Consider the following 15,585-nt stretch of genomic DNA (forward strand, 5'->3'; position numbering starts at 1 on the left):
TCCCAGGGCCCGGGTTACGGGCGGTGCGGTCCCAGGGCCTGGGTTACGGGCGGTGCGGTCCCAGGGCCCGGGTTACGGGCAGCAGTCCCAGGGCCTGGGTTATGGGCGGTGCGGTCCCAGGGCCCGGGTTACGGGCGGTGCGGTGCCAGGGCCCGGGTTACGGGCGGTGCGGTGCCAGGGCCCGGGTTACGGGCGGTGCGGTCCCAGGGCCCGGGTTACGGAGGTGTTGGGTCCTACAGCTCCACCCCTGCTAGAAGTGGAAGCTGCCCTCTTAGCAAGGTTTCATCGAAGCAGTCCCTCAGATGGGCTGCAGGTCGTTGATGCCCATGCCCTCTGCCTGCGGGTGCTTCTCTGGGTTCACAGCTCACCCCACCTTCCGCAGGGCCATTAGCTCAAGTAGGGCTACAGACCTGCAGAGGACCCCACCATGGGGTGAGGCAGGAAAGGGGACGTCCCGGCCTGAGCAGGAGGGCTGTCAGGGAGCTGGGGGACATTGTAGCCCAGTGGAAGGGCTTGGGGACACAGGGCAGAGTGCGCAGCTGGCAGCAGCGCCCACCTCACTTCATAAGTCACGGGCCCTCTTTGAGCACTCGCTCTCGGGGGAAGCCACCAGGAACCATGTGTCATTCCTAGTATGTGAGAAAGTTCTGTCACACGGGCTCCCTGAGGCTTGGTGCCTGCAGAGGACACCTGATGCAGGCCAGGCCAGGGGCTGCCAGAGGGAGCCAAGACCTGTGAACAGGTGACTCAGGGCTGGAATGCCCACAGGCCCTGTCCCGACCCCGCCAGAGCCTTGCAGCTGTTCAGATGCCTCCGTGGAGGGGAGGGCCTTCTGGTGACTTCAGCATCCCAGCTTTCACAGGAAGGCACAGCACAGTGTCCCCCCATCGGCTGGAGCAGAACTAAGAGGCTAGGAAATGTGGAGTCGGCCTGCACCCACCTGCATCTTGGTCTGCCCTCCCCCCAGAACACACCCCAGGCTCCATGCAGGCCACTGAAGGGATCCAAATATACATCGCCGGCCCCCAAGGCTTTGCTGGCCTGGACTCCCGCTGCTGTGTGGGCCCAGGGGCAGCAGTAAGCTTTCCCCCACACTCAGTGTAGACAGAGTCTATATTGGGGGGGCTATACTAGCTCTCCCTCAGCTCCCTTCGTCTCCCCAACAATGCTACAAGGGAGGCAGGATCAAAGACCATTTTAGAAGAGGAAACCAAGCACAGAGAGGGTATGTGACTTGTCCAAGAACACACAGTCGGAAATGTCAGGGCTGAAAGAGAACACGGGAGGCCAGGATGCAGAGCCCTTGCTCTGAACTGCTTGGCCCCAGTGCTTTCCAGAGGGTAGCCCCTTCCCCACCTTAATATGAGAAGGCTGCACCCCCAATTCTGGGAGGGAACTGTCTCTGCCTTCTCTCCTTGGACGAGAAGCGTCGGAGTGCAGGGAGGCCAGGCGGCATGCTCAGCCTCCTGTCCTAGAGGACAGGCGCCTGGGGAGAGCGCTCAGCCCTGCACGAGGGCCTCCGCATTAGAAGACGTGCCCAGGAGCTGAGGGTTTCGTTGGGGCTAGGGATTTGGCTTAGTGGTAGAATCCTTGCCTAGCAAGCTGCAAGCCCTGGTTTCGGTCCTTGGCACCAAAAAATAAAGAAGACATGCCCACAGCAGCAGCTGGCCCAGGGCCCAACCCAGCAAGGTATTTTTTTCTCCTTCTTCCTTTTCTATCCCCTTCTCTTCCCTTCCCTATCACAGAACTGGGGGTTGAGCCAGGGTCCTCACATGGAGCTATGACCCCAGCTTGTTCTTTTAATCTTCATTTTGAGACAGTGTCACCCAGTTCCCTGAGCTGGGCTCCTCCTGCCTCAGCCTCCCGGAGTGCTGGGGATCACAGGCGTGCACCATCATGCCTGCCTTACTTTCTTTTGTGAGAAAGCCTTTCCATTTGGATGCTCTACAGGTGTTCCCAGCACAAACTTTCCAAAAAGGGGAATAAAAGCAACAGAAGGCAAAAGAGAGCAAGAGCTTCCCAGCGCCTGGAGCCAGGAGAAGTCCAGGCAAGCCGCCTCCCAGCTGCAGGCGCCCAAGCAAGCTGTGGCAGCCCTGTGGAGCTCCCTGCCAGGGCACGACACCACGGGACAGCCCGGCCCGAGCAGCTCCAGCAGTCCTGCAGAGGCGCACACTGTCCTCCTTCCAGTTCTCACACTCTACCAGCGGAGCCACTGCCAGAGGGAAGAGAACTCCACCCACCCCGCGCTCTGCCCACCCTAGAAGCCGATCCCTTACCGCCTGCTCACCACAAGGCCGAAACAGAACCAAGCAAATTTGCTGCACTGCCCAGAGCCAAAGTCGGGTTAGGAGAATAGTAACCAGTGGCCTGAGGCCGTGGGGTGCTGCCCAGCCAGAAGCTAGGGGCAGCAACTCACCAAGCCCCTCCTCTGGGCCCGAGAGGGGTGACCACTACCCCCACCCACCACGAGGTGCTCTACCACGCAGTGATCTTAATTCTGACATCCTGCAGTAGAGAGGCCATCAGCTGCTGTCACAAAGCGTGAAACTGAGGCTTGCAGTTCATTAAGCTGCTGCCAAAGCTCAGCAGCTAAGTGAGCGGCAGAACCAGCAGCCAACCCCGCATGAGGCTGCAGAGTTTGAGTCTTCCAGCACCATGCGCGCCTGCTTAGCCAGAGTGGGAGGGGACAGGGACCGGGAGTGGACGTGAGGCCTAGGAGAGGGCACGCCAGGGCAACCAGCAAATCTGGCTGTCAGGCATGGGGCCCCAACACCTGCCATGAATCCAGAGGGCCAGGCCAAGCAGAGACTGGCAGCCCCAGGCGATGCGGCCAACAGCTGGTGCTTATTTTGGGGCCAGAGAAGAGGGGCGAGGCTGGTTAGGACTCACCGTGTTCCAACAATAAACGGGAGTGTGTGGGGACGCCTGCTTCCAGCTAAGCCGGCCCTGGCCACCTGCTGCAAGGGCTGCCTGGTGGGTGTCGGTGACATCTTGCCAGACACCCTCATGCAGCTTCCCCCAGCAAACACCCCATCCAGCAGCCCCCTCCCAGCCCCGCGTGTGGCACTTGTTAATGGCCCCGGAAGGCAACCTGGAAGAGCAAACCCAGGCCTCAGGGACAAATGGGTTTTCCTGTTGGGGGAACAAAGAGGGGCTGCCCAGGGTTCCCTCCTGTGGCTTTGCCCCCTCCCTCTGACACTTGCTAACATCTCTGCTCCACAGCAGAGAGGCTGATCAAAGCACAACGTGTTTAAACAAAAAGAACATATTCCGGTGAAAGCCATATTGCCATTAATCACCCTCCAAACACTCCTTTGCTCTGAACACACTTAGCCCAGTTTTCTACTTTTCTACATTCTGAAGCAGTTCTGGAAGCCTTCCTTGGAGTCATGATCAAAAACACAGTGAACACCTCTGCCAAGAGTTGCTCAATGGAAAGGCAGGCTTGTAAAACGTTACAGCGTGTCCTCAGCTCCCTCATTCACCAGACCTGGCACCGTGCGACTCCTGGCTCTTCCCCAAAAGCAAGAAGACCATGCATGGTAAATGTTTTGGATTGACTGGTGGCATCAGAGCAGTCCCCACAGTGCAACACAAGGCACGAAGAGGACCCGTAGAACTGTTTCTAAACGCTGCAAGGATGACGGCAGAAGGGCATCTGAAGTGAGAGAGATTAATGACGATGCGTCTTTCAGTGCAGTAGACTTTTAACATTTAAACATTCACTGTTTTGTTCTGTTCTAATTGCACCCTGTAAGGCCCACAGATGGCCACCTGGGCTGAGGCAGGATTCCCTGCCAGGCCAGGAGCAAGGCTTAACCCAGGGGACTTTGCACACCACCCCCGCCATGAGTCCCTGAGCCCCAGCTTTGCCTCTCCCCAGCTTACAGCCACTGACTGGTAAATCAATGCCCCTGCCATGAGCACCACCACTGTTATTACTGAGCTGCAGCACCGCCCTCTAACCGGGGATGCTAGGAGACAGCTTTCCTGCACCACTGCACGAAGCACGGGCGTGCTCGGGTTGGGCCACTGTACAGGTGAACTGAAAGGTCCGCTCCTCACAGTGTCACTCTCTCCACTCCGAGCCAGAGGAAGGCGCTGGTGGCCTGCCCCGAGCCTTGCAGCTTGTTGGCAGTGTGTTACGGACAGGAACATGTGTTTTGAGTTTCAAACAACGAACTTTCACAACTGTAAATTGGAAGCTATGGTAAAAATAGGAGTGGGGGAGGGGTTTTGATCAAATGAAGCTTTCTTTGTACATTTATTGCGCTGATCGAGGACATCTCTTGACCCAGGGCCTCTGGCAGCATGAGGACAGCATGGCAGATGGAGGGCGGTGACCGCACAACTGGAGCACACGACCCTGCGGCTCCCAGCTGGAGCGTGGCTTTCAGCACAGTGCCCCGCACCCCAGAGGTGCAGAGTCAGCGCTCCCTCACTGAGCCTCAGTGTGCACACTTAGCTGGGGGCTCTGGAGCTCATGTTCATGTCACTGCTCACAGGTTACGTTTCCACAGAGAATCTCTCCTACAGCCCACAAAGTGACTACGCCAGCAGTTTCCACCTTCCACAAGATGACTGCGTGGTTGGGCGCCGGGTGCCGCCAGGGCTCTCACTGACCCAGCTCCATGGCTGTCCTTGCTGCTGACGGTGGTGCCCTCGATCCTCCACTGGAGTACGCCAGCTCATCGCTTGTCCCCAGAAAAGCCAGGAGGGTCCTACCTCAGGGCCTCTTTCTCTTCTGCTACTTTTCCCCAGTGTCCACAGAGCTCACTTTCTTACCTCCCTCGAGTCTTGTTCAAAAGTTGCCCCGTGGTGGGGCTCTCCCAGAGCAGCATTTGCCCCTCATCCAGCACATGACCTATTTAACCCTTCCCTCATCAAAGCATGGACTCCAAAAGGGCAGGGAATTTTATCTCCCCTGCTGCGTTCCAAAGCTCAGCACATAGAAAATGCTCAAATATTGAATGAATGAATGAATGAATGAGGGCCGGCCGAACAGTTCAGCAGATTAAATCACCTGCAAACAGGTGAAGGTGCCAGGTTCGATCCCCGGGCCTGCCATGCAGGCCCTGCCCCCAGGGCACTCTGAGACAGCGATTGAGACTGGGCACGGTGGCACGAACCTGTAATCCCAGCACTTGGGAGGCTATAAACAGGAGAATCACTACGAGTCTGACCTAGTAGTGAGATCCTGAATACCCTGTAGACCCCTCCCTAAAATACAGAAGAAAATAAAAATTTTTTAAAAATGAATGAATGAATGTGAATATTAGTAAGTAACAGATTATCAAAAGTTGACCAGTCCGGGCTGGGGAGATGGCTCAGTAGAATAAACGCTTCCCTGGCAAGCCTAAGGGCCCGAGTTCAATCCCCAGTTCCACAAAAAAAAAAAAAAGTTGACCAGTCCAAGAAAGGGTAAAATAATAAATATTAAAAAAAAATTCAGAGATAGAAAATAATTTAACATGAGCAGTCAGAGGCAGAAATTAAAACCAATAAATGGTAACAACAACAGCTGCCGTTTGTTGAACTGGCAGTTTATCTTACATGGGAAGCACATAACCCAACCATCTGAAGTAGGTATTGTCATTATTGTTGTTATTTCCATTTTACAGATTAGGAAACTGAGGCCCATAGAAGTGAAGAAAACTGTGTGAAATGTGCAAGCAAGATGCAGAGCCTGAGGCTTTGCAGAGAGGCTGTCAATGTCCTGTCCCCATCCTGCTGCCCTCAGCTCCTCACTGGGGGTTTACTCTACCCTCCAGGGCCTGTAGCAGGCATCAGGCTGGCAGTCCCAGTGCCAAGGGGTGAAACTCCCCTGCACGCCCACCCCAAGAGAGGACCTCGAGCTCCTGTGACTAGACTCCCTGGAGGGCCAGGCCTTGCAAAGGGCCCTGGACAAGAGTTCAGGGGAAATAAAAATCTGGGCCCACGGTGGAGAGCCTTGGCCGTGGCCGCTCCTCCCCGCCAGTCGCCAGTCGCTTTATCCCAGCACCACCACTGCCTCGTCCCGTCCCCTAAGGGGCTTGGAGATGATGACTGCTGGCCCGGGGTTTAATGCAGACCTGCATGCTTCACCGAGGACGCATGGGATGCGTCCCGGGCCTCTAGCCTCTTGGGCGCTGCCAGGAAAGCTACAGCCGGGCCCCAGCTTCCCACGGGGCACCCCTTTGCTCCCTTTCCTGACAGCCCAGAGCAGCTCTCTCAGTGTTTGCCCCCCAGAATCACAGCAAAGTGCAGAAGCCCTCAGGCACGTGCAGCTGGTGGGGACAGTGTGGGCACTCCCAGCGTGGGCAGCTGGACACGCCACAGAATCGCCTGAGTTTCCGGGGTGGCCCATATCGTGGCGGGGACTCACAGTGGAAGCATTCCAGGCTCTGTGCCTGTAGAGACCTGAATCCAAACCCTGGCTCCTGCCATGCCAAGGGGGACGGTGGGCGAGGACAGCGGGCGTGGCTGCGCCGAGAAGGGGCCTGCTCTTCGCATCCCGACTCAGCCTCCCAATTCCCAGCCTGGGAGCTGTTCCACCCAGACGCCATGGGAAAAATGAGGCCGCTTTTCTCAGGTTGCCAATGAGTGATGACTAGAGAGAATAATTAATCCCAGCTGGAAACCAAAGCTTGGCCGCGTTCTGCGATGGGACGAGGCTCTGCGGGAGAAGGACCAGTCTGCCAACCAAGCGGGGCTCAGACTGGCAGCGTCTGTGCACGCCCACTCCGCAACACCAGCCTCCCTAGGAGGAGCTTCGCTTCCATCCCTCCGGGTGGGCGCTAGGCACCACCCGAGGGCTTATCGATCCTGGCCCAGTGCGCAGAACTGGGGCTCCCCGGGGGGCCTTTCTGGCAGTGCTGTGCCAGGCAGCCAGGCCTCCCGGGCCACTGTCGCACTGAGCAACTCCTCCACACAGGCAAGTCCCTTAAAATAGCTCCTTGGGTCTGGGCCATCAGGAAGCAGAGTAAAGCTGGGTCAGAATCGGGCCTCCCCTGAAAGGTCGCAAGGCAGCCACTTCCCACGATGGGAGGGAGACCCGAGCGGGAGAGAGCCGCAAAAAGCAGGGAAGCCGCTGCATGGAGGGTGGCGGCACGGTGGGCGGCGGAGCCCCGGGGACCCCTGCGAGGAGGAGGAGGAGGAGGGGGAGGAGGAGGGGGAGGAGGAGGAGGAGGAGGACGAGGAAGAGGAGGAGGAGGACGAGGAAGAGGAAGAGGAGGACGAGGAAGAGGAAGAGGAGGACGAGGAGGACGACGAGGAGGACGACGAGGAGGACGACGAGGAGGAGGAGGAGGCCGCAGGAAGGGATGCGGAAGGGCAGCGCTCCTGACCACGCAGTCGGGATTTCCGGACCTGACCTTGAGTCCAACTTTTAGGCTACACCGGGGCCAATAATATAACTCAGTGCCTGGCACAAAATCTGAGATAACTGTAAATGCTGGTGACACAACACAGGTCACGGTTTCCTTGAACCATTACCAAGTGACAACAGTTCTGGAGGCAGGAAAGCCCAAGGGCCTTCTCACAGGCGCGTGCCCTAATGGCGCACGTACATACACGCACGCGCGCACGCACGCACGCCCTGGGCTGCAGCCCCGGCCCCTCCTCCTCCTGCCGTACCTAAAAGGACACAGCAGCATGGGGCAGCACCCCCTTCCTGCTCCCTGGTGTGACGCAGTCAGATCTGATAAGAGTGATCAATTCCGCCAGGCTGAAGTTCATGCTCCAGGGATACCAGAGAGGCAGGAGACGGCCCCCACACTCTCCGCCCCTTGGCATCCTTCATGTTGCACTGACACGCATAGAGGAAAGCTTCTGCCCGTGCCACAGGGGCTCCCCCCCCCCGGGGGCCTGAGGAGGGCGGCTTCCCTGCCAGCACAGGGAAATGTCAGCAAAGGGCTGAGAAGCACGAAAGCCGAGGGGCAGCCAGCCTGGCGGTCTCCTCTTTGCTCATTCGGGGGTGCTTCCTCCACCCAGGTGTGGAGAGGGACCGTTTCTTCCCATTCCCCCAAAATGGAAAGAAGTGGCCTCCCGGGCGGTGCTGCCTAGAAGCTGCCGCAGCGGGCTGCTGGTATCATTGAAAGCTCTGCCAGGTTCGCCATCACCAGATGTGTTATCGGGTCGGCCCTGGAGGATCAGAGCAGGTGAGCTGTTCTGCGAAAGTCCCGAGGGCCAGCAGAGCTCTCCTAAGTATTCCCACCCCAATGCCTTCACAAAACAATCTGGGGACTCAGAGAGCCCCTCACATGTGTGCAGCTGAGTGCAGGCCCTGAGGGAGCAGTCACCCCTCTTCTAGACAGGCCACTGGGTCCTAGAAGGGGAAAGATGCCACGTGGAGATCTCACATGGCTTGAGAGGCCAAAGGGCCAGGCCTCGGGCTGAGCCTCCGCAGGGCCCAGTGCTCCTGTGGTGGGGTCTCTGGGGCAGTGCCAGGGACCTGAGGAGCTGCTGGCCTGCCTTGTTCTGGTCGTGTGGCTGGGGAGGCCTCCGAGTCTTTATGCCAGCACTCCTGTTCCATGTGGATGCTGCCAGGAACTTCCGTTGGGAATGCCCATGGGAAGCTCAGCACACAGGCAGCATCTTGGAATGCCAGCTGTTGTCTTTGTGATGAAGTCTTCCTTAAAGAAGCAGGTTTGCTAGGACAGCTACCAGTGGTAGGAGCTAATGAACGAAGAGTACGTCAGCGATGCCGGAGTGGAAACCAACCTGCGATCAGGGATCCTGGAGTCAAGGGCCACGCAGCACAGTTGTTACCTCAGGTGACCCTGAGGCCTCACAGCCAGCCCATCAAGCCCGCTGCCCCATGAGGACAGGCACTGCCTTTCTCATGCCGCTGCGCGGTGTGGATGGAAGCTGCTCCGGCTTGGCAGTCAGCTGGGGCCTCCCCTGTTAGCTCCCAAAGCCAGCAGCACGCCTTCCGCTGCTCCCCCAAGGAGCCCAGGTGCCAACAGCTTTAATGCTCAGCCTGGGCCCCAAGCGGGAGGGGCTGGGGCTGGCTAACGCGGGAGTCCTCAAAGCAGGACCTGAAAGAAGGCTGCAGTCCTTAACTAGCCTTGTGCCAGCCACCGGGGCCAGAGCCACCAGGAGCCAGTTCTGGGGCTGCAGAAGGACCCTGCACTGATGCGCTGCTCCTTCCCCACCCCCACCACAGGAGGAAAGGAAGGTTCCAGGCATCCACTCAATAAACTCCAAACTCCCCTGGCTGCATCTGAAGCCCCTCCCCTCCCCCATGTCACCCTCAGTTCAGCCTGGATTTTCCTGGCACGGGCCACCTCCTGCACTTTTGCTTTTCCCTTAATGCCCTTTTCTGGTTTTCTCACCTCGATCCTACTCTTTCCCAGCCAGTCTCCTCCAGGTCCATAGCAAAGCTTGCCTTCTCTAGCCAGCTGCCTTTCTCTGGGAACTCCTGTCCACAGATCGCAGAGCAGCTCTGGGACTTTCAAGTCACCATGGTGAGCACTTGCGCTTGGGATGGGCCAGGTTCTGTTCTAAGGGCTTACCCTGATGAGCATGTGCGTCCTCGCCATACCCCTGTGGGCTAGGTCCTAGCCCCCTCCCCAAGTTTCCATGTTTTACAGGTGAGGAAACTGTGGTAGGAAGTCCTAAGTAATTCCCCCGGGGGTCATGTGGCAGTAAGTGGAGAAGACAGGATTCAATCCAGGGGCACCAGAGCTTGTGCCCATGAAAAGCAAAATCCCAGCCCTAGAGGAACCCCTCACCCACACCTGCTGGCTGGATTCACTGCTTATTTCTCCCCAACCCAGCTCTGAAGTCAAAGAAAGGGGCAGCTCAAAGCTTGAATATCAGAGGCTAGGCCAAGAATCTCACGGCTTCCCGGGAACTAAAGTCCCTGAGAGAACCTGCTAAGCCTCCACTTCCATATATCCACCCTCAGGTGGGCGTTCAAAGCTCCAGTGCAATGTCCTTCTGCGGGGCCCAGCATAGATCAGGTACCGTGTCAGCTCTTCCCCTGACCCTGTGCACTGTGATGTCCTGCAGGACGCTGTGCACAGAGCGTGGGCTCAGATCCCGCTGCTGGCACAGCGACGTGCTTAGAGGAGGTTATCTGGGGCAGCCTGGAGGCTCTCCGCAGCCCACCCTCAGGCTGGTCCCTGATTGCCCATGCGCCCACCTGCCTGCCACTGACAGCCCAACAGACAGCAGAAAGCCCGGCAAGCAGGAAGTGACTCTCCTCTCTGGGACTCCGCCTGTGGGAGCACTGACCGCCCCATTGGGAGCAGCCTTGCTGGTGGCAACTGGCATGGCGGGGCATACCTCTGGCCCTTGTTCAGAACCCCCTTGCAGAGCCAGACTCTCCACCTCATCTCCCCCACACAGCCCTCGTCCTTCCTGTCCCAATCCTGGATTCTTGGAACTCCACAGGAATAACTGTGGCTACCATATGGAGAACTCTATCATTGCTTTGATTTTATTTAATTTGGATTTAAGAGGAAATGGAGTTGTCTGTTAGCCTTTCCCTAACCAACAGTGACTCAGGCAGAGGAAATTAGAAGGCCATCCCGAGGGAACTGCTCACCAGCCCGGTCGGAAGCACCCCGAGCTCGGCCCTCCTCCTGGTAGCTCAGCTGGCCCGAGTACGTCTTCAGAAAGGGAGCAGCTGGTGCTTGTATTTTTGGAGCTAGACCCATACTCGAGTCTCTGACATCAAGTAGGTTTATTTTTCCTTTCCTTCCCCTCTGCCTGCCACCACACACAGTGATTCCAGCCCTCATGTGCCCCCCAAAACCCTCACACAGCTCTGACCAAGGCCGGCTCAGTGGCTGGCTGCGCTCCGGGTTCCAACTGCCTAGAAGGATGTGGTTGTCCTTCCATGAGCGAGGAGCCCGTCAGGCTGTGAATCACCCCTCCATCACTTCCCTCCCCAAGGCAGGAACAGTTCCCGTTCAAGGGCCTGTGTGTGAGGAGGGAGGGGCGGCAAGGGTGTAACCAGCTGCCGTGGGCCCGCCCTCACCTGGAACACTCCCTTCTCTCCTCCAGGAAGCCATCACTGGGTTCCAGAGCTGGCCCTGGGGGCCTGAACAGCTGCTGCTGTTTATCTGCTCCTCCTGGGTGTGCTGGGTGCTTTCCACAGGGCAAGTGGCCGGGCGGGTTTCTCCGTGGGCTGGGAACAGCAGCTGTGCCCTCGGGGGCCCTCGGGTGCCAGGGTTTTGTGGAGGGGCAAGCCAAAGGAAAGCAGTGCACTGTAAGTGCCCGTGATGGGGCCAGGTATGCGCTAGAGGCCTTGCCCAAATGACCTTAGCCCGACCTCCTGAAGGCCCTGTGAGGTCACAGGTAGGGAGGCCCAGCCCCAGCGTGATGGGCCACTGATGCACAGCTGGCGAGTGCCAGAGGCAGGCCTGGGATCCCGATCTGCCCAATATCACTCCTTCCGTACAGAAAAGCCTGCCCCCCTGCAGCTGCACGCCCTCAGTCCTGTGACAGCCTAAGGGCCTAGAAAATAAAAAGAAAGAGCAGCAAAATGAATAAATTTGGGGCCAATTCCTAAAAATGTAGCTTCCAGGGCCAAGACCAAGATCTGTGATGTGGGAGCCGGGGAGATGGCTCAGTAGAATAAGCGCTTCCCTGGCAAGCACAAGGGTCTGAGTTCAATCCCTGGTTCAACACACACACACAAAAAAAATCTGTGATGTTCCTAACACAGGAAGAAGGCATTGTCCACAGGGCCCACCCATCATTTATCACTACGCGTCACAGGGACAGACAGATCCTGGACCTGGACCTACGCTGCTCCTCCTGCTCCCCAAAGACCACCCCGACCCCTGCCTGTCACACTCACCTGGCAGCACAGGGCAGGCAGCTTGCACGTACCACACGTTTCGCTCTCTCACTGTCACGCAGGCCTGAGCCTGGCCTCCCACCCTGATGCCAGCTAGGGAGAAGGGTCTTGTTTTAGGGGGTCTCTTCCCCTTAGCAGGTAAACTGACCTGTATTTACTCAGATCTGCAGGGTGCTAACTGGTGCCAAGAAATCTCATGCCTTTCGAAGCCTCAGTTAACCTATGTGTAAAAAGAGCCCAAAGAACCTCCCCCACACTAGGGTCTGATGAACAACAGGGATGCCCCGAGAAGGCATGTGCTAAGTGTTAGACACCACGGCTTTTATTTGATTTTCCTAAAGAGTCCTGTGGAGGATCAGAACTTTCAGGGGGGGCATTCAGGAAAGGAAAAGACTATAAAAGCATGACACCTGCTAACAAACAGACTAACATCTTGTTTGCTTTAGATAAATAGCTTCTCTCCACCACCATATGGCTCGATGTATACCTATACCACAAGGGCAGAGAATTCTGGGACCTGAACTTCCATCCATAGCAGAAGACTTCCAGACTGAAGAATCTGCTGCTTGCTGCCAGGATTAGCAGGACCACCTTCAAGACAACTGGTCTGAATCATAGCCAGCTAACCTGAGGTCCCTAGGGATAGCTCATGACAGCCAGGAGAGGAGACCAGCTCTGTGTCGCGGGTTCTGACCCAAGCAGCCACTTGCCCTTCCCAGAACCACCCTAAGCAGGGGCTGGCAGATGGGAAGGATGCCAATGGCTGGCAACACCATACCAACAATGGAGGCTACTTGTGTGCCTTTCACACAGACCCTGCGCACAGGACCCCAGGCATCTTGGCAGCTCCAGCTTCCCATGGGGAAGAGCAAGCCTTTGGCAGGGTGTCCTGAGAGAACCTTTGCATCTGTTCCCAGCTCTCTGCAGCTCTTGGGCCCCAGGCCTCTCTCATCAGTGAGTTCTGGCTAACATGTACATCCCATAAAACATCTCTGCTCTGCAATTTACCAAACCACAGACTCAGCCTTCAGTGGCCATGGAGGAGAGGGAGTCTGGAGGGAGGCCGGCTTCTCCAGGGTAGAGGGCACCAAACATACACAAGTTGGGTGCAGCATGTCCTACCAGCTAACCACACCACAGAGCCTTCCTCAGAACATGCGACCTTCAGCACTGCACCGTCCACTGCACAAGGGCCAAGGGAGAGGACCCTAAGCCTCAGAGTCCCCTGGACCCTTACTGGACATGCCCGTGTTGACATGAATGCCCCCAAAGTGTCATAGTCGCCCCATCAGCAGCTATGTGTCTTCCCAGCCAACCTCAACTGGCCCTAGGTACCTTTGATAAGAAAACCACATGACATGCAAAGGCCAGTTCAAGCCAGCGCTGTGACTAGCAGTGTTGCGAGGTGCCCATCTGGTTCTGAGTTTCCTGGTCTAGAAATGAAAGGAGTCAGCCAGACCAGTCCCTGCCAACCCCACAATTCCATGACACACAATGCTTTCTTCTCTTATTGTTTTCCAGGACCTCCGTGAGGATTCTGTGTGGTGCCATCTGCTCAGTGACATCACTCCCTGCCCCAAACATGTCATCGATTCTCAGATGGGAAGCGGAGCCGTCCCAGGAAACACTCTGGTCTGTAAAGAGGGAGGAAATGATCATTTCCAGGGCACGAGGCAGGACTCCTTTTGGATTTCCCACATGGTGCACATTATTATCAATCTTAAAACTCAGTGTCTTTCTTTCTATTTGCCAGGCCATTAATAGCTGCTTTTCAAAAATGCTTTCTTAGAGTCTCACCAGCGTGAGCTACCATTTAATGAGTACTTGCTAGGTACGAGGATCTGGGCCAACCACGTTTGTGGATGATCTTATTGAAAGCTCCCCACAATCCTGCGAAGGACATATTACAAAACCCTCATTCTTAAAACTAGGAAACTGAGGTCCATGGAGGTTTAAAGAACTTGCTCAACTAGTTAGCGGCCAACCCGATTTAAACAAGTCCCAGAATTTCAGAGCGCCCAGCATGTAGCTGCCTCCCCCATGCTGCCCACCACAGGCCCCTGATCTCCTCCTGGTTTGTGTCTTCATTTGTAATCTTGGGCAACCATGGTCAAAGGCCAAATTAGCAATTTGGCCCATAATCCAGAACTGGAAAAGTGCCTGGCTGGGTCTCAAAGCAGAGAGTGCCATCTGTTGAAAGTAGTGCCAACCTCGACTGAGGTCAAGACGAGAGGACCCTTGACACGCAGTTGCAGCACTGGAGAAAAGAGGCCAGGAAGGCTGGCTGGGGTGCCCCATTGCCCCAAGCCCTCTAAAAGGAGTGCTCTGAGACGGCAGTGGGAGAACCTTGGCAAGCCAGATGACAGGAATAGATTCATCCCCTACCTGGTCACTTTTCCCTCCTCCCAATCTGAGCCCTGCCCCACTGCTCAACTGTAAAGAACACCTCTCTGCTAGAGACTCTGAAAGAGGAGCCTGAGGCTGACATTACCACAAACCCCAGTGCCCTCCAACAGGAAAATAAAAGGCACTTCAGAGACCAACGCCTGCAGTCCAGGGCAGCAACCAACAGCCTGTTTTAATTGTTAAAATTAATCCTTTGAGCATTCTAAATGTTGCTTTAAATGCCTGATTTGCAAGTGAGATGCAGGCCTGCTGTCCATTGTCCCTTGTGCTTTGGATACGTGCTGGGGGTCTCTTCTGTCTCAGCTGCTCAGACAGCAGACAGTGGACAACCAGGTCATCGAGTTTACTCCCTAAGTGTGAAGGATGGGAAGGCTGAGATGAAAGCAAGGCTGTCACACAGACCTTGGAGCCAGCCGCGGGTCAACCTCCACTGCCTCTCAAGAAGTTTGGGGGAGGCAGGGGGAGGGGCGGTGGGCAGAGACCACAGCCAACATTTGCCTCCTCGTGTCTGGAAGCGGAGCATCACTTAAGAGGAAATGACCCCGGCTACGGGTCACGTCCAGAGGAGGGATAAAAGGAAAAGCCACCATTCTCCTCACACCGCGGGACACAATAGCTTTAAGGAGGAAATCAAAGCTCAGTGCTTTGAGTGGCGGGGGTAGGGGGCGCGGCGCTCCTTGGGCCCGGCCTAAGCAGGCAAAGACAGCAAACCGGAATCAGAGAGCGAAGTCCGCCCAGGCGAACCCTGGGGACACCCCGCGGGCACAGCGAGCCCCTGTGCCCAGGGAGACGCTCCTTCCCCACCAATCAATCAGCCAGGAGGAACAGACAAAACCCGGCCCCCACCGAAGCCCGGGCGGACAGATGACTTCACCGTTGTAACAGACAAGGGCACCACTTGCCGGTCCCAATGCCAAAAAAAGAACAGGGCAGGGAAAAAGTGGAGGCGGGACACACACCCCACAGCCCTGCAGAGACCACAGCCAGGGCTCCGCGCGGACCTGCAGCTCCGGGCTCTAACAGCGGCAGGGGGGGTCCGCGGCCGGCCCCCGCGCGATGGACGGTACTCACATAGTGCTTGGAGGGGTTCCTCCGCTTCTCCACGTCCACCACGGTGGCCTCCTGCACGCAATAGGCGAGCATCTTCCCACGAAGCGAGTGGCGCCCCCCGGAGGCGTCACCTCGTCATCCCGGCCGGGCTCCGGCTCTTTCTCCCGCTGCCCGGATCCCAAGGGCCCCCAAGCGCCGGGTCAGTGGCCCTGGCTCCCGGCGCCCACCCGTGCGTGGGACCCCCGGCCGCGACGTCCCGAAGGGCACGCGTCCTCCCCGCGGGCCTGGCCCTTGCACCCAGGGCGCCCTCCTCGCTCCCGGCCGCGCGCTCGCCGCGG

At 57.2% G+C, this 15,585-nt stretch overlaps 1 protein-coding gene across 2 annotated transcripts in view; it reads right to left on the reverse strand.

Annotated features, from left to right (window-relative positions):
• The window catches only part of Sh3pxd2a (SH3 and PX domains 2A), a 200,343-nt gene extending 184,764 nt beyond the window's left edge, over positions 1–15,579 (reverse strand). For both annotated transcript variants that reach the window (XM_023715639.1, XM_004631506.2), the window contains exon 1: positions 15,269–15,579. In XM_023715639.1, coding sequence (XP_023571407.1) covers positions 15,269–15,340 — 72 coding nt within the window. In that variant the 5' untranslated portion in view covers positions 15,341–15,579. The remainder of the gene's footprint in view (positions 1–15,268) is intronic.
• Positions 15,580–15,585: the final 6 nt, after the last annotated feature.

Source organism: Octodon degus, unplaced genomic scaffold (assembly GCF_000260255.1).
Source record: "Octodon degus isolate 3935 unplaced genomic scaffold, OctDeg1.0 scaffold00042, whole genome shotgun sequence".
NCBI classification, from domain to species: domain Eukaryota; kingdom Metazoa; phylum Chordata; class Mammalia; order Rodentia; family Octodontidae; genus Octodon; species Octodon degus.